This window comes from Miniopterus schreibersii, assembly GCF_964146895.1.
Source record: "Miniopterus schreibersii genome assembly, chromosome: 14".
In the NCBI taxonomy this organism is placed as follows: Eukaryota; Metazoa; Chordata; class Mammalia; order Chiroptera; family Miniopteridae; genus Miniopterus; species Miniopterus schreibersii.
This window is the reverse complement of record NC_138114.1, coordinates 34,691,067-34,717,063: the sequence shown is the minus strand read 5'-3', so window position 1 is coordinate 34,717,063 and position 25,997 is coordinate 34,691,067. Positions and strand designations below refer to the sequence as shown.

The 25,997-nt window shown below is 41.0% G+C and overlaps 1 protein-coding gene across 2 annotated transcripts in view; it reads right to left on the bottom strand.

Moving 5' to 3' along the window:
• The window catches only part of EXOC6 (exocyst complex component 6), a 120,403-nt gene extending 100,278 nt beyond the window's left edge, over positions 1-20,125 (bottom strand). The window contains exon 1 of one of the 2 annotated variants that reach the window (XM_081157625.1): positions 19,787-20,125. In XM_081157625.1, the coding sequence (XP_081013751.1) occupies positions 19,787-19,908 (122 nt within the window). In that variant the 5' untranslated portion in view covers positions 19,909-20,125. Of the gene's footprint in view, positions 1-7,939; positions 8,086-19,786 lie in introns of those variants that run through there. The other variant, XM_081157624.1, reaches the window with a different exon arrangement.
• Between the last annotated feature and the right edge of the window lie 5,872 nt (positions 20,126-25,997).

Genomic DNA, 25,997 nt, shown 5'->3' with positions numbered 1-25,997 from the left:
AAAGAATATGCTTTCTTTCCAAGAATACATGGATGAAAACTAACACTATATTAAGCCACAAATAAAACTTCAATGAATGCCAAAGAATAGAAATAATACAGATTAATCTAGCTATAATGTAATAAAACTAAAATTATTAGCAAAATTTAAAAAATAGAAAAACCCTTCACATCTGGAGTTTTTTAAAAACCCTATTAAAACTGTTGGATTGCCTGGCTGGAGTGGCTCAGTTGGTTGGAGCGTCATCCCACTTACTAAAAGGTTGCCAGCTTGATTCCTGGCTTGATTCCCAGTCAGGGCACATACCTGAGTTGCAGGTTCAGTCCCTAGTCATGATGCTTATGGGAGGCAAGCAATCTCTCTCTCTCAATCTCTCTCTCTCAATCTCTCTCCTCCCCCCCCCCCCCCCCCCGCTCCCTTTCCTCTTTCTAAGCATGTCCTCCAGTGAGGATTTAAAAAAATAAAACAGCAGAATTTCTTTAAAATACAAATAAAGAAAACATGTCAGAATATGTGAAATAAAGCTAGCATAATCATCAGAGGAAAACATTGCATTAAATAATTACATCAATAAAATAAATGAATCAAGTACAAAATACAAAAAGCTAGAAAAGAATAAAATAAATCACTAATGATAAATGCAGAAAGGAATATCAGAAAACAGAAAATTAGTGGAACGAATAAATTAAAAAATCAACAAAACAAACCAGCAGCTAATCTAAATCAAAGTGGGGGGAAAATGAGTGAAATCACAAATACCCAACATTAGAAGCGGCACAGGGAATAAAATCATCAAAACAGAAGAGATTATAACATAAAACTATATTTGCATAACAGTACTCTAATAAATTTGAAGAAATGGATAATTTTTCAAAAGAATATAACTTATTGACCCTCTAGAGAGAGAATGTCAAAAAGAGAAAAATTATCACAGAAGAAATAGAGAAAACAGTTATAAGACTCCCACAAAAAAAAAAAAAGCGCAGGACCAGTTGATTTCACGGGGTAATTCTAACAAACCTTTAGAATAATATCAATGCTAATTATAAGTATTCCAAGCGTAGAAAAAGAGAGCTTCCACTTTTGTTTAATGAAATAAGCATAACATTTATTCGAAGACCTGAAAAAGACTGCATCAAAAAAGAAAACTACAAACCAATCTCACTTATTTCAATGCAAACAAACCTTTAAAGGCATACTAGCTGAGAGAGTCCAAAAGCACACTAAAAGAGCCACTCACCATGAAAAGCGGGACTTACTCTGTGAATACAGAAACATTTCGATAATAGAAAAATGCATTAATAAGTTCAAGCACAGAAGGAGGCAAAGGAGAAATTGTATGACCATCTCAATAGACGCAGAAAACACACCTGAAAAATTCAGTTGTCTTTCATGTCAAAAGCATTAAGTAAAATAGGTATATTGATGGATATTTCCTCAGCACAATAAAATATAAATACTTTGGCCCAAAAGCCAGAGTTCTCCTTAATGAGGAAACACTAACGGCTTTCCTGCTAAAGTTAAAAAAAAGATAAAGATAACTATTGTGTTGCAATGACGCTATGAAGTTAGACTAGACAAAGCAATCTACAGTTTAAGAAGCAGAAAGGAGTAAGTGAAATTATTTCTAAACACAGATTATACAATTACATTCCTGGAACCCCTTAGGAATCAATGGGGGGAAAATTACTACAAACAATAAGAAAATTTAATAAAGTAAAAGGTTAAAAAATTAACATACAAAGATCATCAGCATTCACATATATAAGCAAAAACCAGCTTAGAAAACATAATGTAAGAAAAGGTCCAATTAAAATAACAACAAAAAAATACACAAAATCTTAAGGAATTCTAAAATTTATGTGTGGAAAACTTTAACTCTCCTGAAAGACATAACATGCTCTTGGATATGAAGACTCAACATCAAGAGGTCTGTTCTCCCTAATTAATTTATAAATTTAACTCAATACAATAAAACATTTTGAGAATTTGTCTAGAGCAAGACGAGTTTAAGTTCATTTGGAAGAATAAACAAGGAAGGTCACCAGAAAATCCCTGAAAAAAAGTTGAGCAATGAGGTGAGGGTAACCCTATCAGATATAATATTGGTATAATACAATAAAACCTCTATAATTAAAAGCTCAGCTTTCAACTAGAAAAATGCTAGAAATAATTAGGTTTGTTTGTTGTGTCACTGCAGTAAAACTTGCATGGGAAGAGCTGTCAAATTAGAAGATGCTTCCCAGGGCAGAAACTGAGCTCTGGAATGCCAGCCTGCTCAGAGAACGGGAGCACCATGCCTTAGTTGAGGGAGTGGGCATCTTCCCCTCTGCAGCTTCGCATCCAGAGATCATGAACTCGGTGCCAGTGGGAGCCAGGCAGCCAAGGGACAAGGAGTGCTGGGGGTTGTGGGAACAGGGATGCAGATACGCTTTGAAGGGCCATCCTTGCTAAAAGATGCTGAAAATGTAGACTTATGTGATATGTCCTGTTTTTTAAATATTGTAAAGCTAAGGAAAACATACAAATTTAGGTCTGAGAGCTGGTTTTGAACACTATGCCAATGAGTCAATAAATGTCAGCTTGGGCTCCTAGCCCATAAAAAAAAAAAATTTAAATGCTCAGCCTTCCTACATTAAATCTGTATAGGTAAAAAATGTTATAATACAAACAGTTCTGTATAGGTAAAAAATGTTATAATACAAACAGTTCTGAAATTGTACTCTTTATGTGAAGTCCCTGAAAATTTGTTAATTTTTGGGAAGTCCCTTGCTAGCCATAATTATGTTTTAACTTGTCAAAACCTTTAAGTAATAATGTACTATAGCTGACAAAATTTTACTCTCCTCCATTCCAATATTATTAGTTACAATAATAAAGGTAGCCATTAAGTCTCTATAATAAGATAGTTTTTGTTTTACTCTGACACTTAGCTGAAACCTCTGCTAAAAGCTCTAAGTCAGAGTTTGTTTCTTCAACAATGAGGGACCATTTCAGAGCCTCATGGTACGTCAAAGTATTGATGTTTCACAAAATGGACTCTTTTTAGAGTTAAACATAGAATAACCATTTGACCTAGAAATTCCATTCTTAGGTGTGTACCAAAAAAATTAAAAACAGGTACTGAAACAAAAACTTGTACATAAATGTTCACAACGGCCAAAAGGTAGAAACATAGCAAATGTCCATCAACTGATGAATGAATGAACAAAATGTGGAATATTTATACAATGGAATATTATTCAGCCATAAACAGAAGTACTGACACATGCTACAACATAGATGAATCCCAAAAACATTATGCTAAAGTGAAAGAAGTTCGACACAAAAACTCACATATTGTGTTTCTATTTAAATGAAATATCCAGAATAGGTAAGTTCATAGGAACAGAGAACAAACTACTGGTTGCCAAAGGCTGGAAGACGAGAGAAAATGGGAGGCCCTGCTGGTGTGGCTCAGTTGGTTGGGCGTCCTATCATACACTGAAAGGTTGCTGGTTTGATTCCGGGTCAGGACACATACCCAGGTTTGGGGTTCAATCCCTGGTCAGGGTTCCTGCGGGAGGCAGCCAATCAACGTTTCTCTCTCTCTCCCTCTCTCATTCTCTAAAAAGCAATAGAAACACATTTAAAAAGAGATAGAGAGAGAGGAGAATGGGGAATGCTACTTAATGAGTATAGGGGTTACCTTTTTTAATGACGAAATTGATTTGGAACTAGATAAAGATGATGGTTGGTACAATATTGTGAATATACTAAATATCACTGAATTGTATCTTTAAAATGGCTTATTTTGTTTTGTGAATTTTACCTCTGTTTTTAAAAAAGCAGCAGCTTCCAGAATGCATAAACCTGCTTCCTACTTTAACATAATCAGTGAAAAATATTTTAAAAAGAAAAAAACACACAAAACACCCCATTTGAAGTCTCTGCAAATTGTCCTAATAGCACACAACAAATTAAGAACAATTCATTCAAGAAAATCTACTACCCTGGCTGGTGTGGCCCAGTTGGTGGGGCATTTCTAAGAGTTTTATAATTCTGCATTTTACATTTGAAATGCACTTTGAGTTAATTTTAAAATACGGTATAAAGCTCATTATTTTTGCATATGGATATATCTAATTGTTCCACCACCATTAATTTAAAAAACTATCTTTTTCTAATGAATTACCTTTGCATCTCTGACAAAAATTAATTGACTATATGTGTGAATCTAGTTACGGAGTCTCTATTCAGTTTCTATTTGTCTATTTTGATGCTAGTACTACACTGTTTGGATTACTTTATCATAAGTCTTTATACCAGGTAGTAAAAGTCTTCTGACTCATTAGTTGTTTTTCCCCCCCATATTACTTTGGCTATTCTAGATCCTTTGCATTTCCTTGTGAACTTTGGAATCAGTTTGTCAATCTGTACATACACACACACACAAAATTCTTCTGGGATTTTTATTGCAATTGCCTTGAATCTAAAGAACAACTTGGGGAAAACTAACATCTTAACAATATTAAGTCTTCTGATCCATAAAGTCAGCATATGTGTGCATTTATTTAGGTCCTCTTTAATTTCTATCAGCAATGTTTTATACTTTTCATGTACAAGTCTTTCTTTCACATCTTTTGTCAGATTTATCTTTTAAGTGCTTCATATTTTTTATTATATCAATTCTGAATTTCAATTTCATTGTTCCTTGCTAGCATATAGGAAGACAACTGGTTTTTGCACATTAATATGGTATCCTACATCCTTGCTAGATTCACTTATCAGTTTTAGTAACTTTTCTAGATTGCACGTTTCTCTTTAAATAAATTGAGAAATATTCCCTCCTCTTCAATTTTTCTGGAAGAAAAACTGGTATCAATTTTTCCTTAAATGTTGTAAAATTCACCAGTAAAGCCATCTGGGCCCAGTTTCCTTTTGAGGAAGGTTTTATACAACAAATTTAACTTATATAATTTATATATAGGTCTATTTGGTTATCTGTTTATTCTTAAGTGAGCTTTTTAAAAAAAAAATGTTTTTCTTGATTTTGGGGAGAGAGAGAGAAACATCAATGTGAGAAACATTGATCGGTTGCCTCTCATACTCACCCTGGGTTAGAACCTGCAATGTGGACATAGGCCCTGACCAGGAATCAAACAGGGGAACTTCTGGTGCATGGGGCAACGCTCAATCAACTGAGCCACACCAGCCAGGGCTTATGTGAGCTTTGATAGTTTGTGTATTTCAAGAAATATGTCTATTTCTTCCAAGTTATCAAGTGCACTGGCATGAAGTTGTTCATAATATTCCTTTGTTCTCTTTTTTAATATCTATAGAATCCGTAGTGATGTTACCTCTCTCATTCCTGATATTCCTACTGGGAATTGGGAATTCCTGATAATTGGTATCTTCTTTTTTTTTCCTAGAGGTTCTTCAATTTTACTGATCTCAAAGACTCATGTTTTAGTTTCAATTATTTTCTCAATTGTTTTTCTATTTCCTGCTTCATTGATTTCCACTCTGATGTTTATCATCTCCTTTCTCTGGCTTTCTTGGATTTCATTTGCTCTTCTTTTTCTCATACAGGTGTTTAGTGATTAAATTTCTAAGTACTGCTTCAGCTGTATCATACAAATTCTGATATGTTGAATTTTCATTTTATTCAATTCAAAATACTTTCTAATTTCTCTTCTGATTTCTTCTTTCACCCATGGGTTGTTCAGATTGTTATTCAGTGTCCAAATATTGGGATTTTCCAGAGTTTTCTATGATGGATTTCTAATTTAATTCCATTGTGGTCAAATAACCATATTATATGCCAGGCACTGTGAAGAGTGTATACATGCTTCACAGTCTTCCCCCAGAAAGCCAGATCTGATAAAAAGTGAATCAAGAAAAGGTCAGGCTAAAAAAGTCTGCCACTGAGAAAAATAAGAACATAAGCCTACAGGCCAGATAAAAGATAACTGGGAAATAACAACAAAAATTAATCTTAATGATGAAATATTTATGGATGAATTGATGTCTGGGATTTGCTTCAAAACAGTCCAGGGTAAGGGAGGATCAGAGAAAAGATCAAATGAGATTGGCCAGGTGATGAACTGACTCGAGATGATGGGTTCATAGTGCTTAATTAGACTATTTTACTTTTAAAACATTTTGATTTTACCAGAATAAAAGATTTGTTAGAATTTAATATAAGCACTTCACTCAGAGAAACCTAGGGGGAGGGAAAAGTAGTAGCTTAAACACTGTTCAAGAAAAATAACTGCTAGCAGTGCCTTCTATGTGTGTGGAGTCAGCTTGTAAATGAGAGATGACAAGTGTATAAATAGAGTAAGTATGAGTCACTGAGTTAGCCAAAGAAATGAGCGTGGGTTTCAACAAAGTTAGCAGGTGACACAATTGTCCAGCAAAACAGAACAGAATAACATGTAAATATAAATATTCTATTTGTGTCACAAAAGTTTCTCAATATATTTCAAAATTTTCTTCCAAGTTGATTTCATCTTTTTTCAAGGATACTGCGTAGCACATTTCCCCAAGACGAAGCATCTCCTTCATAACCAAAACTGTTTCCAAAAATGGACTGTTCTGATAAACTATACCACATAATGTATTCTTTCAGTTTCACCATGAGATGAAGAAAACAAAGCTTCCTTTTAATTAAGATTTCTACTTTCATTACCAAACGTACAGTTTTATGAAAAGAAATAAGCTGGAAAATTAAGGAAATGCACTAATCATACTTATCATATCACAGCAAGAACATCATGGGACAAAAATTTACCAGGTGCCTGCCATACGCTTGGTAGGGATGCAGCAGTGAATAAATAGGCAAGGTCCCTAATGTCCTGGGCTTTCTGGGCATCTAAACATCCACCGCTACCCAGTCTACGAATAAGGAAATTGAGGTCCAGAAAGGTTCAATGATTTTGGCCGGACTGCACACTTCATCAGTGGCAGGACTAGGGCAAGCCCAGGTCTCCGGACTCTCAGGGCCAGGTGGATGGGCATTATAACTTGAACTGGTTTCACTTTATATTACACCCACAGGTCCACAAATCATAGCATGCTCCATTTCTAGGAAGTGTATCTTTAAGAAAATCATAACGATAAAGTACAATCAGTCCTTAAGTTCCCTAAGTGAATCATAATTTCATCGTCAACACTGCAAAAGATGAAGCCTTGTATTCACAGGCACTTATTCTTGAAGAGCGTGCCTAACCTAACCTAACAGATCAGAACCGGGACCCGCTAATGTTCTATTATTAGGGCAGCAGGTAGTCGGTGTGGAATATTCCTCACCCAGTCCTATTTTTAAACGGTGGCGATCCTCTTTTAAAATAAACGGAAAAATTAATGCAAAATTAATGAAACTTTCGTAAATAAGTGAGAGCTTTGCCGGGTGAGAGCGGGGTCACGGCGGCGCGTCGCTCAGCATCGGCTCCTCCCCTCTCGCCCACGCTCCCGCGCCCCCACCCCGGCCGCGCCCCGGGAGGACGGTGCCGGCGTCTCCCGCTCAATTTCAATTCTCCCACGCCCGCGGCAGCCCCGCGCGCCACCGCACATCAGTCACGCCCGCCAGCAGCGGTTAACCTTCGCTCCCGGCACCGCCACCGCCAAAGCGCCCTCAGCGCGGCCGCGACCCGGGCGCCGGGCAGGCCCGAGGCTGAGACGCAAACGCAGGACGGCGCCGCGGCTCTTAGGGTCACAGGCGCCCCGGCAGCCACACCCACCGCCCGCGCGGTGACAGCTCCCGCGGCGGAGGCCGGCGGTGCCTACAGGTGCAGCCGCCAGTGCCGCCCCGCCCCAGCTCGGCCGGGGTCCCAGACCTCCGCCCGGGACCGCCCTCGCCCGCCTCCGCGCGCACCACCTGTCGGGCTGCTCCGCCCGGCTCCTGACTGGAGGCCGGCGTGGGCAGCTCGAGGTCTCGGGGGGATGAGGGCTTTACCGGAGAGTGGGCCCCACGCAGGCAGTGTCGGTGCTCTGGATCTCCTGCAAGATCCGCTCATGCTCCGGGACCGTGCCCAGACCCTCGCCGCTCTCCGCCATCTTGGCTGGAAGCAGAAGGGCCGGCAGGCGCGGCCCCGAGCGGCCCGCGGGAGCGCGCAGCGGGCGGCGCGAGCGCGAAGGGGCGGGGCGGGCGGGCGCGCGCGGAAGCACCGCCCAGCCGAGATCCAGGCGCTGGCAGGTGCCCAAGGCCGATGCGCCGCCTGGGGCGCGGGGGAGGAGACGCGGCGCCGCCGCTCAGCCCCGCCGCTCGCCCCAGTTGCGGTCTTGTGACCAGCCTGACTTTAACGTGTATTATTGTATTGCGTGCCAGACCCTCTGCTACGACAGTCAGTCACCCTCGGCCTGGGGTAAAAGCTGCGGGAAATTTTAACGAGGAGACCTCATGTACCCTGGCTGGCGGAGAGGCAGAAGAGGGAGAGCGTGCGCCCATGGAAAGTTAAAATGTGCACTCGGGAATAATATTTATTTTAGGAAGGAACCGGGAAAGGAAAATCCCAGCTGAGACCGCGACGACCGCTCTGAGTGCATGCGCGTCCCTGCGCGCAGGAAGTTCGCAGAGGCCAGCCGGCTGGGAAACAGATGACGAGAGCCAGAAAAATGAAATGACGAAGAACGATGACGCTTAATGGCAAAGGTGCAAGAGAGGTCCCGGGCGCTGAACGACTTCCTGCCGAGGTCCTCGGGTCCCAGTGCCCCCGAGCTGCTGCAGCTGGGACGGGGAGGGGGAAGGTTTTGAGAGGATGGCTCGTCAGACGCGCGGGAAAGAGAGGTGCGTGGCTGCAGGAAGGCACCAAGAGTCCTGTTTCATGACGTTTGGGGGACGCTGAGTAAACCAGTTTGTCATGATCCGAGCAGCCACTGGGCGAGATTCATCAGGAAGAGAGCGCACACCTCGCCCTGAAGGACGATCGTCTGGCCTCCACTAGGCCCGTGCTCCGAACTTCCCCTCGAGTGGGCCAAGCCCTTCACTGTCCCGCGTGTCACTCCCCCTCACTGAGCTTCTACTAGAAGCCTGTCTCCATCAACCCCTGGGAGGCGGCACACCGCACGGTAGTTAAAAGCATGAGCATCCTCAGTTTAATTCCTGGCTCCCTCACCTCGCTTCACAGCTGGGTGACTTTGGGCAAGAACCCAATCTCTTTGTATTCAGTCTCCCCATCTGTAAATGACACTAGATTCAATGTGGCACATGTGACCATTCCACCAACAACTGTTTTAATATTTTGCGCTTGTTTTTTGTTTTGCTTTTAAAATATATCTTTATTGATTTCAGAGAGAGGAAGGGAGGCAGAAAGAGGGAGAGAGAAAAATATCAATGATGAGAAAGCCTCCTGCACGCCCCCTACTGGGGGTGGAGCCCGCATCCAGGGCATGTGCCCTGACCGGAATGGAACCTCCATCTCCTGGATTCTAGGTGGATGCTCAGCCGCTGAGCCACGCCCAGCAGGGCCTGCACTTGTTTTGATTGGTTCTATTTCCTACATTCGGAGGTTTTGTTTGTTTTTGTACACTTGGCCCCCAGGGAACCAAAATGCCACTGACCTCAATGTGTACTGGATTGAAAGACCAAGGAAGTTCTACTATTTCCAACTGCTCATTCTGCCGGAAACCCTATCACAAGCTTCTTTCCACTGTCTTGATGGTGCAGGAGAATCCAGATCATGTCTGGGAAATCCCACCTCCCTGAGATGCAAGAATATGCAGAAACAAACCAAAAGATCTCCTCCAGCACTGTCACACCATATTAAGGTCCTTAAGTTCAGAGGGACTTTTTTTTTTAATTTTGCAATTTCCAATAGTTCCTCATAGAGTTCTGCACATAGCTAAGGGAAAGCTGGAGGGGTTCTGAAGCCACTGGAATGAGGTCAGGATGGATTAGAAAGGAGCATTCCAAACAGGCCTGAGCATAGGGCAGGAGTTTGATTGAGAAGCGATTGGTAACAATTAGAAATTAGAACAATATAAAATAGTAAAAAGTTAGTTTCTTCAAATTTGCTCTTTATACATCGACATTAAATATATCATATAATGTGATTGTTGTATTCAATTGCCTTAATAGAAATCTGTAGCACTAATAGGAAATGTTGCCTCAAATTCCCTGATGCCCACTTTCATCGAGAGCTTCTATGCAAGAGACAATATTTAAGGACTTTTGTCAGAAGATATCAACTTCATCCATTCCTCTGGTTATTTGAAAAGTTTATCCTTGGATCAAACCAAATCCCTATATCCCAGTGTTTTGGCCCTTCCTGCCACTGATTTTTATTGAGTACTGAAAAACTATTTTTTACATTAGCTGATTACCTTTCCAATTACTGGGGCACCATCACCTGGTGTTAGCACATCTGAATTGCAGGTTCAGCTCTTAAGAGGGCAAAATAAACGTTTTGAAAATTGAACCTGAAACTGAAACGTAAATAAGGACAAACTTTGTACCTTGCTATAAAGAGAATAGAAAGCCAGTTGTCTGCAGGAAATGGCAGACTGTCTTAGCTCAGTCGATGGGCATGGCCAGAACTCATTGATCTGAAGAGAAAAGCAAGGTGAGGAGAGCAGGGCATGTGGCACAGGCCAGGTCTTATTTGGGAACTGTCTCCTGATGGGCTGTTCCTTTCCTGGGCATTCATAACCCAAACCGTTTCCCCTTCTCTTCACCAACCCTGATGCCATCTCTCCAAACCCAGCTCCAGATGCCCCTGTCCCGGGAAGCCAGCCCGGCTTAGGCAGTCCTCACTCCTGGCCTGTTTCAACACCTACCCATAGCGATTGCCTCAACATAAGCTGCAGTATTTTCCCTGCAATTCAGGTCAAGAAGGGAGGAAGTCCATACACCACTTCTTCTGAAATAGCTTTTGCTGGTTCCCTTTGTGACTTCTGACAGTTTCGTTAGCACCTGAAGATTTTTGCTAACAATTTAAAGCTAAATATCCTAAATAACTATGTAAATTTTAACTATAGACATAGATATAACAAATGTGCCCCCCAAAAAGCCTATTCTAAAGTGATACATTTCTAAAGACTCTAAAATTAAGAATTTCAGCTGTAGGCCAAAATAAAAACCATAATAGCTATTTATTGAGCACTATTTGCTAAGCCCTTTATATTACCTAATTTAATCTTTACTAATTGAATTAATAACTTAATTGGTAATTAAGGTAAGTAGTACTTTTACTAAAATCCAATTTAAATCCTGTGGGCAGGTCCTTTTACTATCTCCAGTTCAATTTGAAGTAACTGAGACTTACAGAAATTAAGTCACTTGTTCAAGGCCACACAGCAGTGAATTGGAGAAGAGAAACCTATTAACCGGTTCCTCTTTTTCCCATTAGTTAAAAAGTCAGCCAAGAAGAATGTTCCAAAGTTGTTTCACCCAAGGGATAAATGACTTAGTCTGACCTGAGGAGGCTGGAAGGTAGTAGGGCACACATGGGCAGATTGCATATGCATGTTGCGTTATTTTTCAGGCAGTGGATGCTGACTTCCAGAGATCCACCCCAAATCTCTCTTCAGGACTTGCGGCAGGGGAAAGACACAAGAGGAAGACTGGCAGGGCAGGAGATGCATTCTGTGTCCAGTATGAAGCTAACCAATGAATTAAGGATTTCACCTGTAAATTAATTTAGTCATGAATGACTTATACTTTGAGCCACTTGTCTTCAGACTAATAACCCATCTTGGGAAAGCCCTTCCCCAAGAAAGAGGCTGTATAATGCAGCTGCCCTGGTCTGGCATTTAACTGCTTGGGTTCGAATTCCAACTCATCTTTTACTAGATGTTGGGCCTTGGGAGAGCTACTTAACTTGTGTAAGCCTCAGTTTCTTCAAATGTGAATTAAGGACAATGTTTAGGCCATAGCTCAATCAACATTAGCACTGGAGACTAGGATTATCAAGCATTTATTATTAAACCAGAAAGCCCAGAATTTAGCTTCCTCTTAATAAAATAAAAATAAAACCAACACATAAATGTTCTTTTAAAATCATTAACAAAATATCCTAACTTCACATCCGGGTTCTCTGAACCGGAACCTCATTTTTTCTGAATGCTCGATTGGTAAAAACTGCCTAAAATTTGTTTTCTGTTGTGGAGTAGGAAACAGGACCACATCTTTGAGTTAGACTCTTGGTTCCTGGTCCACTTTAGTGAACCCCACCAAATCAAGCACCTCCTTTTTGTCTTTGGAGGTAGTGCTTATTCTTTGAGGCACATGTGATAGTAAACAAATCAGTCTGTCTCCACTTCCAGGAGCAGAAACAGTGTCTGCATTGTTTACTGCCCAGTCTAGTTAATAGCTGTTAAATGGATCATCCACATGCAAATATTTCTGACATTAAGCTCAATGTTACAAACACCTGTTTCATGGGGTAGAGTGCACCTCTGCAGAAAGATTCCCTTCCCCACTCCTGGAAACCCTGTAGCTGACCCTGATCTTCACCTTTGGACTGCTAATATCATTCGGATGTTTCTTAAGTGGCTTAAGAGCCCTCATTGTATAATTGTAGAATATCAAAATGTAAAGTACAGGTAGTCTTTTTACATTGACCCTAATAAACTAACCCTTCCTGGTGCCTTTAGCCACTTTTGGGGTTGTCTTGAGAGCAGCACTCCTCAGCTTCTGCCTTGTTGGTGCAGTGACCCCAAGTGGCCACACTCTGTAAGTGCAAGAGAGTATCAGAAAACCCGGGGCAGGCCTGGGAGGATTCCTGCTGCAAAACTCTGTCCAGGAATCTGTTGTACCATAAAGACCTGGACCCCACGGTGGGGAACAACAACAGGAAATTTGAAATTGAAGCCAAAAAAATCAGCTTTTCTTAAATATGAGCCAGTCCTCAGAGAAGTTAAAAAGTAATTAGCCCTGGGCTCTGTTGATTCGACAACTCTTTCGTTGAAAGCTTGCTGTGTGGCAGGCCCTGTGCTAAGCTCAGACGGGGCTGGCTCGCCCGTGTGTAATCTATGCAGTCGCGCTTGGCTTAATGCTCTGCCATCACCATCCTGAAATTCTTAACAATTTCTTAACAAGGGGCTACATTTTCATTCTGTATTTGGTTCTGTAAATTATATCACTAGTCCTGCCCTCAGAACAATGTCCTGAAAGCCCCCTTAGCTTGTTCACCCTGGAGCTAAACGTTTTAAAGTCCATTGAGCAATTAAAGAGCAATAGTAATCTCTCCGAGTTCCATTTCCCCTCTTTCCTTCCTCTTTCCCCCCAGCTATGTCCCCTTTTCCCACCAACTATTTTGTTTTCTCCTGTCTTTCCTTCCCCTCATTGTGCATTTTCTATCCTTCATCCTGGTCCCAGCTCTTCACTCCCAGCTCTTCACTCTTTCCCACTTACCTTTCCTTTACCGCCCTTGGCACGTTCTCCCTCTTCTCTCACTTGTCCTGCTCTCCTTTCCCTTCTCTCAGCAAAATATGTTTAGAAATGTGATGAAATGATCATAAAAGCTAACATTTACCCCCGGTCACTCTCTGTAAAAGAGCATCTCGACTCCTTTCTCTCCTTCCCCCTGTTTTGTTATTTTTCATAGCATTTATTACCACTTTTTTTGTTGTTTTTTTCTAGCTCTCTTGAATAAAAATACAAACTCCCTGATATCTGAATCTACAACAAAATAATATTGAATGTAAACTGTAATTGAAAAATAAAATTTAAAAAAATAATTTAAAACAAAAACAAGCTCCCTGTGAACAGGGAATGTCCAGGTCTTAATTTTGCTGTATCAGCAAGACCAATGACCATCCTAGACCACTGTCTGCCACATTGTAGACGCTCCATATGTATTTATATTTACAAAATGAGTGACTGGGCATTGCTGTATGAAGATTACATTAAATACATATCTTGCCTAATTCATGTAATCCTTTCGGTAGTTCTGTTAGTAAGTATAGAGGCAAAATTTCAACTCATGTTCTTCTGGCTCCAGAGCCCATTCATTTAAGTGCTATATAAATAAAACCGTCTCCCTGGTTGGTATACTTGGCTCCCAAATAGACAAAAGTTTTTTAATTTCTCTCTAATGTTATATTGAAGATGAAACAGCTAATGGTATCACTTAAATGTTCAGTGAGAATTTGGCAACTACAGAGCTCACTCTTATCAGGGAGCCCAGGCTTTCCTGAGGTGCTGCAGACATGGCAAGCCTCAGTAATGGTTAGGCCTGCGTTTATTTCTGAAAAGTTTTTCCAGACTCCATTTTATACCCACAACATGTAGTGTACGGCACTACTCTCATTAGAGATTAAGTGAGATTATGATATTACATCAGTAAGTGATTTTCAGCCTTTTTCATCTCATGGCATGCATGAACTAATTACTAAAATTCTGCAACACACCAAAAATGTATTATCTTTTTTGGAGATCTGACAAAAAAATAGGTATAATTTTAATTAATTCACACTGACAGCTATTGTTATGTTGGCTGTTGTCAAGTTTTTGTTTTTTTGACAATCTAAGGGAAAAGAAGTCAGTGCCCCTGATTAAATAGTCAGGTATCGCATTTTTTTAAAATTCTTGAGGCACACTGGTTGAAAATTGCTGCATTAGTATAAAACATAATTATTAGTAGTAAACTATTAGTAGTAATAGCAGTAAATATAATTTTGAAGAAGGGATACTTCTCTCCCCCACATTTTATGTGACCAAAATAAAATTTACATTATTATTTCCCACCCGCTCAGAATTTCAAGATGCTGTGAGTGCTTTTTACATCAATATTCTAAAGTATATATTTATTAAATTATACTGGCATATATTTCCCAGATGTAAATTAGGCATAATAATGACAGCAAATATTTATTAAGCATTTATAATGTGCTTGACAGACGTTGTGCTAAGCATTTCATATACATTAACCATTTGAGATAAGTTTTATTATAATCCCCATTTTATAGTTTTAGAAACTAAGGTCAAAATCAAACAATAAAACCTAAGCCTTTGATCTTAACCAATATACTTAATGGAATATGATTTAATAGAAATTTTACATGTCTAAGATAGAAACAGCAAGAGCATTCTAGAATGTCTGCAGTTGAATTTGACCAGTTATATTTTTTAGTATGTCATCCTAAAATTTTATTGTGTAGACTGTTTAGGTTGTTAGTTGCTTTTTTCTTGTTTTAAAAAATGTTTTCTGTCATTTCCTAAAGGTATGTTATCTTCATTCCTAAAAACATTAAAGCCAAAGAAATAACAATATCCTGTTTGCCCTCAAACTGGTAAAACTTCATGGTCAGCTTTTGGAAAACAGCCCAAGAGAGTCTGTGAATACAAATGTAAAACAATCATGTTATCATGAAACAATTACAAAAATTTCTTCTGGTACGTCATCAGGTACAGTTCCCCTTTCCTCCTATTTTTCCCACCGTCTGCAGGGCTTTCTTTGGATATGTCCCCTTTCTCTACCTCCCACTCACTTCATAGTGCCCTTCAATGTATCCACGGCTTTCTTATCTCAGGCTCAGCTATAGCAACAGGACACACTGCAACTTTTCAACCCAAATTGGTCCAGATATGCTGTAACTTCAGAACATACTGTAACTTCTAAGGAGAGAACAATACCCCTGCGGGACCCCAAGAGGCATAATGACTACATTCAGGTTGGAGTCAGGATCCATGGGGGAGCAGGTCAAATGGGCAAGGCCTACTGCCCAGGAAGTTCTAGAGCAAATGGGATAAATATTATGAACACTGTTACTGCCATATCCTAAGACCATAGCTGCCCTGACTAATTTAATCAAAGTCACTCTCAGCGTGAGACTCAGACAACCACTGCCAACGCGCTGAAACTGATATGCTGGATGAGGCCTGTTGACCACCCATATTCTAAGAAGTTGTTAATGCTGAACAAAGCTGGAACTAAGTGTGGTTCCAGACAGCCGTGAAGCCTGCCAGGGACGGCCTCCTAAGAGGAGGACCTGATAGGAACTGGGTATATCTAGGCCAAATGGAGGGACTGGAGTAAAAGATTAGAAAACCGAAAGAGAATGAGAAAAATCCAGTGGAAATTAGGATACGGTGGTAACGCTGTGAAAACAGTGATGCTCAGGGCAAAAGGATCAGGGCAGCAGAGCTAACTCTAGATTCCACCTGCTGGTGAGCGTCAGCCTGCCGACCATCCGACAGCCAGAAGACTCTGAATGCCCAGAGCCGAGCCAGCCTAGGCCAATGCAGGCACCAGCAGTAGGCCTTTCTTTTTATTTCTCCCTTTTCTCTTAAATTCATTCACCATCTGCAGGGCTAATATCAAATTCCACTATCCATCCTGGAGTTGTATTCCCCGATTTCATTGTTATAGCTGCCTGAGATGTCTTTAATGGGTATTTCACTGGCAACACAAATAAGCCATGGGAAAAGCATGGTGTCTCAGTTCTCCCCTAAAACTGTACTTTAAATGTAATATTAGAGGCAGTGGTGCCACGTCACACATACAATAAAAACAAATAGGACTTCAGCAGCATCTGATTCTTCCCTTTTCCACCAAAACAAAAGGAAGGCCAAAGGAGCTGATCCAAGGACCCAATGGGGGAGTCAGGCAGGAGACAGGCTGGGAGAAGCTTTTGGGCTGAAAGAGACTGTCCCCGACGGCATGACTCCTGGTCTCAGCAACCCCCTCAGGACTCCTTCAGTGGAGGAGACCCATCCTCCCAGGTGATTTGTGCAGCGAGTGGCTTGCACACTCTTTGAAAAAAGGGCTCTTGAGCCATCCTTAAATGGCATTGGTAGAAACCGTGAGTCACGGAGCTCTCTGAGCTTCCCTTTTTAGAGCTAGAAAGGCGGACCCCGGGTGACCCTGATCTGAACACTGATCTTGAGCAGGGCCCCTCCGATTCCCTACTTGGAAAATAAGGCGAGCGAGAAGACACTAACAAAGCTTAGGATTTTACAGCAGAAAATGTTTGGTGCAGCAATGCCTTTCTTCTGTGACAGGGAAATACCAACAGAACTTTTAGGTGTTCTCTCGACTTCAGTGCCAAGGTGCAGAGCTTCCCTGAGAATGTGTCCCTCCTGTGGTCCCAGCCCCATCCTCTCGGTGCCCTGACCCTCCCTCGCTGTCCACTCCAGGCCCTGGTGGCAGGACGGCCAGTCTCCCTCCAGCCAAACCCTTTCTCCACTCTCCCTGCCTGTAGAGCTTTTAGCTATTTAAATACTTTCGCCTTTTCTTCTTCCCCAAAGCATGACTTTCTCTCTGCACTGCCTTATTTATTTTGCCTTAGAAAGTTATTATTAGCTCAGAAGCTAGACAAATTTGTTCATTTATCTAGCTACTATGTGCCAGGCACACTAGACACTTCTACAGAGGATATTAAGATCTAGGACACAGGCACTACCCTCAGGAATCTTTTGTCTGTGAATGGTTAAAACACAACACACACACCACAAGTACACGCACGCACACACACATGCACACACACACAAGTGAGTCCAAATGCCCTAGGTTCTTTGGGGCTTCAAAGGATGGAATGTTCACATCTGGTTGGGGAATCAGGAGAGGTTTTATAGAAGAAAGATATTTGAGCTGTACCTTGCAAGATGGACTGGATTTTGGCAGGCAGGAGTGAGAGTGAACAATAATAAAGGAAGGGCCTGGCAGGCATGGCTCAGCAGTTCAGCACTGACCTATGATCCAGGAGATCATGGTTCAAATCCCGGTCAGGGCACATGCCTGGGTTGCAGGCTCCATCCCCAGGAAGGGGCGTGCAGGAGGCAGCCCATCAATGACCCTCTCATCACTGTTTCCATCTCTCCCTCTCCTTCTCCCTCCCTCTCTCTGAAATCAATGAAGATATATTAAAAAAAGAGAGAGAGAATAATAAAGGATTGGAACCAGTGAGCACCAGGCAGAAGAAAATCTCAGAGCATATGTCAAACAGTAAACATTCCAGTTTGGACAAAATGGAAGTCCTGCCTTTATTTTCCAGCCCCCATATTTGGCCCCATGAACTCATATATTCCATAAGAGCAGTGGAACAGAATAGTTGGCATTGGACTATTGAGGCCATGCATATGTTTAGAAAGGCATTGAATGCCAGCCTAAGAGCTCTTCATCTAATTAATGATTTTAGCAACAGTTTAGGAAAACCAATTTTGGCTAATATTGTCCCAGATTAAAGCTTTGCTCGGAGCTCTGTGTCTACCCTCCAAAATAACATTGAGATGTTTTCACAGTAGACTTTGGAAAATAATGTTCTCATTTAATAACCTAAACATGAGGCTAACAGTGGGCCTTCCAAGTCCACTGGTGGTGGTGACAGGGCAGCACCTGGGGGAAATATTTGTGCAGGCTCCACTCTTGAGGGTGATACTGGGACAGTGCTGTGAATGCCTGATCTAAACTGATTTTTTTCTTTAGGGAGATTGGGTACAGGATTGGGGATATTTGCTGTAAGAACAGGGGGTAGAGCAGATCCAAGAGCCGTGTAGGAAGTCAGGTCCAATGCCAGAGCAAGACTAGCTGATAATTCCAGGGATGGCTGGGGTCTGTAGACGTTGACCAGGGTTGCGAGACCAGGGGAGAGATGAAGAGAGTCAGGGGCTGAGGCCAAGGCTCTGAAGCAGCCATGGCAGCAGAGGCCACAGTAACTAACACACGCCCGGTCCCTCCACCCTCTTCTCGTTTCCCTTTAGATCTCTGACCTAGCCACCAGGCAAATGCACACATTTTAGAAGGTGCTGGTATCATATAAAGTATGTTCCATGTGGGGGGAAAAATTGAGATTCCCATTAGTAGAAAGCTCTGGTTTCTTCTGCCTATTGAAGGAGGTAAAAGTACTTGCTCTATTTCACATGATGCTCAGATAAAATAAAGGTATAAAGAATAGTCATAATGAAGTTGTAAGGATTTTGCAACTCACATGTTGATAATCCAAGAAACAACCAATAAATAGCAATAGCTTCCCATGCCTACAACACTGCCCTCAGCCTTCTGAAGAGATTCAAAATATACTTAATGCAAAATCAAATTTAAATACTTGGCAGAAATTTATTCAGATTTAAACTGTCACCTGGCCTTGGGACCTTTCTGAGAATGGAGAGACAACACCCCCAAAAAATCTTTTCCTTTAATCTACAAATACTAGTCAACAAATATTTATTGACTATCACTATCACATTCAGTGATTGCCATCCATTCCCACACTGATAGGTGTCAGATGCCGGCAGACAGTCAGAAAGAATTAAATGCTAAAAGCTGCCCTTTTAACACAAAGAAACATTGTCTTTCACTTTAATCCTGTTCTTGAACTCAGCAAATACATCGCAATATCACCAAAGAAGCTATTTTTAAGTCTTATATGGAAATTTAAAATATACATATCTGAGAAGTCACCGGAATCTTGAGAGAGCAGCAACAACACAAATAAACATTCTACATTTTCTTCTACAACTCATACACACCCAAATATAAATGGGTTTCATTGATATACCTAATTTTTCTCCATGCTTTTCACTAAGCAGTATTCTAGAGGGAACAACTGAAACTTCAGATAAATGAGATGGAATATCTGTTTGGAAATGGCATGAGGCCCTTTTTGATCACTTGAAAGTCACTTCTATTTTTTAATGTTGTTGTGATAAATCAGGAAACAAATCAAATGCCAAAAAAGCGGATTACTTATTTATTGTCATTTCTCTAAGGATAAGAAAACTTTGAGATTAGGTGTATACAGGATTATAACAATTTCTCAAAACTATTTTTTTAATCCATAATAGAGAAAAGCATAAAAAGAAGTTAATAAGACTACCTTATTGCCACTAAAGAAGAAACAAAAAAATATGGAGAGGCCCTACCTTAAAGTAGCTTCAATGGGCAGCTCAAAAGACTGGATCTCAGCCAGGACATTCTCGTAGGTTTGATCTGAGTCTTCTTCCAACATCATTCCACATGCTCCTGATTTTCTGGCTGCAGACATCAGATTTTGAGAACAAGACAGTTGTAATTTATCAAAGAAATGTAGTTTTCCTTATAATTATTATAAGGGTTCCCTGTTCAGCCAGAGTAGCCGCAAAATCTGAGCTCACTGTCTGACTTCATGCTATCAAAATCCCTGCTTCCAAGAATGTTGCACAGCTGTTGCTGTCCTGTCTCCACTTATAACATTTTGCTTACTATTAACCTTGACACAGTTCAGAAAGTTCCTGCCTGGTGCTTGCTATATTTACTTACTTGCTTCTCAAAGCCAGTAGCTACAAACTTGGTAAGAATTAGAACCATTACACTATAAAAAGTTACTAAATACAGTTGACTCCTTAGGGCACATATTTTAATATCATTTAGGCTACATACATAATTAAAGCTATGCTCCTAGTTATTCCTGCAACTATACCCTTGCCCACAAACCCAAGCATGTAGCTTGTCCGTGAAAAATGTAGCCTCCTGTAGAATAGGATTTGGAGGTCACTGGGCTACCTCCTGGGGGCCCTTTCTCCTTAGCTTCTCCACCCTACTCATTGCTGTGTGAAGTTTCTCCATTACAGCACCTTCCCTTCTTTTGCCCCCTGTCCAAACACCAATGCTCTTGGAAGCAATTCGATTTTAGTCACTTGTGCTTCACTGCGAATGAGTTTGCCAGATCCTTTCTGCAGACTAGGTTCTGGTGGGGAGGGAGAAAGCATGAAGGTGCCAGGATATTAAAGGAGACTGGTTGCACTGGGAGGAAGAAGGAGTGCGGGAAGTAGAGGCCCGAAACCTCAAGGGAAAGTGTGGCCTACAGCCAGCCCCAAGCACACCTAAAAAATTAGATGGGCACGGATTTCCCATTACCATTTGCACTAGATCTTCCTCAGCTCTGAGTTGAACCTCAGGTGGGCATTTAAACGGATGGGTAGTGATATTCTTCCCTATGAACCTTTTTTTTACAGTTTCTATGAGACTTTTAAATATTGCTCTAAAAAAAATGAAGTTCTTTCTCCTAAAAACGTAGTATTCATATAAGGCATCCAAGGCATATGCCATAAACTGCATCAGTTTTTCTCTTCTCCCTATATCATACCCTTGCCAGCGCCTCACTGCAGGCACAGCGGGCCTCTGTGCCCCCTGACTTTGGGCTTAGCCATGTGACTTCTAGTGCCCAATGATATATGAGCTCCATCATGGTCTGTGAGCTCCAAGCACCTCTGCCACCACCTGAGAAAAAACACGCCCTAGCTAGCTTGCTGGTCCCAGGAGGAAGCAGAGTCATCCCCACTGATCCGCGAAACTGCAGGGGAAAGCACACACCCAGTCTAGCTGCAGCGGCCTGAAGCAGAGTGGCCCGCCCGAGCCAGGCTGGATCAGCCATTCCCCAAATGACCCACAGACACAGGAGCAATGACAGATGACTGTTGTTTTCAGCCACTGAATGATGCAGGAAAGCAAACCAACGCAGGGTGATGCACTTCAACCCCACCAATAGGCTCAGTTCTTAACTCTAGCCTTCCTCCAGGGCAGGATGGAGGAAATATAACAACAAACCAATCACAATAGCTTTGACTTATTGTTACTGCGTGACCCTGTTCTTACTACGCAGCCCATCATCACCGTTTTCGGGCACAGCAGCCCCACCAGGAGATTCAAGGTCCTCCAAGCTACGGGCCTGACGGCCACGTCTGCGCCTCAGCTCTCCCCCCCCTCCTCCACTCCTACACTTCTCCCTTCCGCTCCTCCCACTCCTGTTAAGTGAATTTTCTCTCTGCTTCGTACTTTCTTCTAAGCCGTGGAAGACACAGGCAACAACTTCCTGTTTCCACGGCTAACCAGCATCTTCCTTTTATTCAAGACTTTCCTGGAGTGCCGTTTCCTGCAGGAAGTCCACACAGATTGAATGAACCGGAGGTAATCTCCTCCCGAAAGTAACATTTAAGAAAAACAACCTTCCCTACCCCATAGTGCTGACAACAAATTCACCAAATAAGGAAATGGAAAATTTTTAAACAGCCATATTCCAAGATGCCGGTAAAAGTGAACGGTGTGTGTCACTGGAATGTTCCCTCTGCTCCTCCCAGCTGCAGCTCACACCGGCTACTTTCTAGATTAAGCCTGACCACTGACGGGAGATGTTTAAGTGGCCCTAGGCCAGTGGTTCTTGTCCTTTCCCAACCCCATGGCATTGCCTGGGGACATTTTTTATTATTACAACTGGAGGTGAGTGCTTCTGACATCTTAGTGGGTAGAGGCTAGAGATGCCGCTAAATGACCTGTTACAGCTCACACAGCAAAATCCCCCAGGATTAACCAGCCCAAAATGCCCTAGTTCAAAGGTTGGAAATTCCAGCCCTAAAATGATCTTTGGGACACGCGATCAGATATGCGTAGTATTGATATGGCCCTGTTTCTGGGGCCTCTTTCTGGGCTTTTCTTTCCCTTCTCCATAGCTGAGTCTATGTCTGCTAGGAATCTTAGTCCAGGGAGAACTATAAATTAACTTAATTTTTAAAAATTGTTATAGGAGTTTATTTGAGCCAAACTGACAACAAATACCAGGGAGCAAGATCTCAAATACTCCCCAACTTTTTTTAAAAAGTAAATGTAGTATTCAAATAAAACTCTGTCGGTCTTTTGCCTTCCTCCCTCACCAGGACTAGAATCTCAGCCTCCTCACCCTGTACTGGAAGCACCAGTTGAAGCATTATGCTCATGTGTTTCTCTGACACAGATGCCCCCTCTGCTACTTGCAGTCTCTAGGAAACATAGAGCCTGGGGGCAAGGCAGGGGTGGCCGGAAGGTAGGGGAAAGTACCAAAAGGAGGTGGCCCAGCCTGACTATTATCACCTGGTGTTCACTCTTCTTCAGAGCCTTGGTGTAGCCTGAGTTTCACCCTCTCACCACTACCTTATACCTGCCTGTGGAAGTAATTCTCTCACATTTATAGATAGTTCTCATATCTCTACATGTTTCGATGTGCCCATTAAAAAAAAATTCAGTAACCTAGGAATAGAGGAGGATTTCCTAATATGATAAAAGGAGTCTATAAAAAAACAACACCGCCACCCACGCTAACACCTTACTAGTTGAAAAAATGTTAAACATTGGCTTCCTCAGCTCAAGAAAACATCACTAACTCTATTTGAATTTGACCTGGAAGTCCTAGGGAAAGCAATAAGGCAAGATAAAGAAATAATAGGTATAAAGATTAAGAAAAAGAAAACTTTATGCTTGCAAAATATATGATTATTTACATAGAAAATATAGATGGTTCAACAAACAGAATTAATGAGTGGATTTAGCAAGGTCTCTAGATGAAAAAGAACAAATAGAAGTCCAAATATTATTCCTAGGTTAGGAACAATTAGGAAATGAAATACAAAATCAATATCATATACCATAGCATCGAGGCATATCAAATATCTAGGAATTTGATGTGCTACCTGAAGAGAATTTGGGATTCTATTATGTCACGACTGAAAGCGCTAACAGTCATAAAACATTTTTTAAAAAGCATGCCAGGCATGCTTCACCTCTTGCTCCCTCTCTTTCTGAAATACTCTTATTCAGTTATCCACTTGGCTCACTCCTTTACTTCCTTCAGGGCTTTAATCAAAAGTTACCACCTCAGTGATGCCTTCACTAGAAACAAAATCCAATATTTTAAACTCGATCAGGAATTCCATATCCCCACCCCACTCCCTCTGCTTTATTTTTACCCCTTAGTACTTACCACCTTTCAACATATTGTTCACTTCACGTATTATCTTGTTTATTACCTGTCTCTCCTCCTTAGGATGTAAGATTAATGAGGACAGGAAATTTTTTCTGTTTTGTTCACCAGTGTATCTCCAGTGCCCAGAACTGTGTCTGGCAAATAGGGGACACACAATAAATATTTGTTGAATAGATGGATGGATGGGTGAATAAACAAAGAAACATAAAAATGAGAAAGCAGAAAAATTAATACCTGAATAATTTTAATGTATGAGAGCAAAAAATTAGTACTAGAAAAGAAGAAGGAATAAAAATGCCAGGAAGGGCAACCCAATTGCACATTGAAAGATGAACAGATAAACCAAGTGTGGTACAAACATGCAGTGGAATATTACTTAGCCTAGGACAGCCTGGCTCATGCTCCAACATGGATGAAGCTTGAGGACAATATATGAAGGGAAATAAGCCAGTCACACACACACACACACACACACACACACACACACACGCAAATACTTTATGATTCCACTTATATGAAGTATCTAAAGTAGTCAAATTCATAGAAACAAAAAGTAGAATGTTGGTTGCCAGGGGTTGAGGGTCCAGGGGAATGGGGAGTTGTTTAATAGGTATAGAGATTTTTTTACTTTATTAATAAATTTATTGGGGTGGCTTTGCTTAATAAATTTATATAGATTTCAGGTGTATAATTCTATAATACGTCATCTGTATATTGTATTGTGTGTTCCCCAAGCCAAGTCAAGTCCCTTTCCATCACCATTTATCCCCCCTATACCCTCTTCTATCTCCCCTGGGTAGAGAGTTTCAATTTTGCAAGCTGAAAAATTTCTGGAGATTTCTTTCACAACAATATGAATAGACTTAACACTACTGAACTGCACACTTAAAAATAGTTAACATGGTTTTTAAAAAATACAAGAAAGGCTCAGAAGAGAAAAAAAAAATCAATATAGGAAGGGCACTGGGACTGAGAATTGAAGAATGGATACTATTTAGAAATGGATACTATTTAGGGCACTCATAGCCAATTCATATGCAAAACAGGTGGGAACAGGAACCCCTAATGTAGGAAAAGGGCGTGGCAGGGAAGTGGGAGTGTGGCTGTGGCGGTTAACAAGAGTTGCTGCTGGAGGCAAGTGCGGAGATTTAGAGGGAGCAGAGACTGGGCCCTCACTGTTGTTCTGCTGCTACTGTTACTGTACCCACAGCTGCTAGCACAAAGGCTGGCACAAGTTAAGTGCTCAATAAATATTTATTCAACAAATAATCTTGACACAGTGTTGCAGTGCTTTGTAAGTAACGGGCAACCGATAAATATTTAATCATAATATCACAGAGTTTAACTTACAAAGGCTATCTAAAATAAAATAGTTAAAAGTTGTTTTAGTTATATTAGCAGTATTATTTCAACATTAGAAAATCTTTCAAGATATTCAGTTCAATTTTAAAACTATAGCATTATTATTTTCGGGAGACTCACAACAATATGGTTTGTGATTTGAAAGTTCATTTTTAAGAGCCTGGCCGGGCATAGCTCAGCAGTTGAGCATCTACTTAGGATCCAGGCGATCAGGGTTCGATTCCCGGTCAGGGCACATGCCCGGGTTGCTGGCTGCAGCCAATCAATGACTCTCTCATCATTGATGTTTCTATCTCTCTCTCTACCTCTCCTTTCCTCTCTCTGAAATTAATAAAGATATATTTTAAAAAAAAGAAAAGAAATATAAAAACGATTTGCTTTCTCTGTAAAAAAAAAAAAAAATATATATATATATATATATATATATGTTATTCAAAATTGTGATTCAGTAGGGCCAGTCTATTTTTTTTCTACCACCTTCAAAATTTAGGATGTAATTTTTTTATTATAGGAAGCATTTTGGTCTTTCAATGGATCTGTGTTTTCTCAATAAACTATATCCCTATTGCCCTTTGAAGAATAAAATTTTTAAATAATTAAGAAATAGTTTCTAAAAATCAGTTCTAAATTTCTGATATAACTCATCACAATTTTCTGTCTGTAAAATTATAAAGGACATGGTGTTTCTGTGAATATTGTAATATCATTACTGTTATCTGAGCTACTATTCCCTGGAACGTGCTGTGGTTCTGTACAACTCTGAACCCTTCCACATGCTGCTTCCTTCATCTAGAATGCCCTCCCCAAGCTTGTTTTCTTGTCTGTAACATGGGGATAATAATATCACCTACGTCATGGGGTTGTTGTAAAGATTACATGACTTTTAAGCATTTATTAGGCAGTGAACTCTGGAGAGTGTTCAGCACATGATGAGGGTAAGTCGGTGTTGGCTGTTAAAACTGTTCCTCTTTTAAGGCCAAGTCCAAATGCCACTTCTTTGT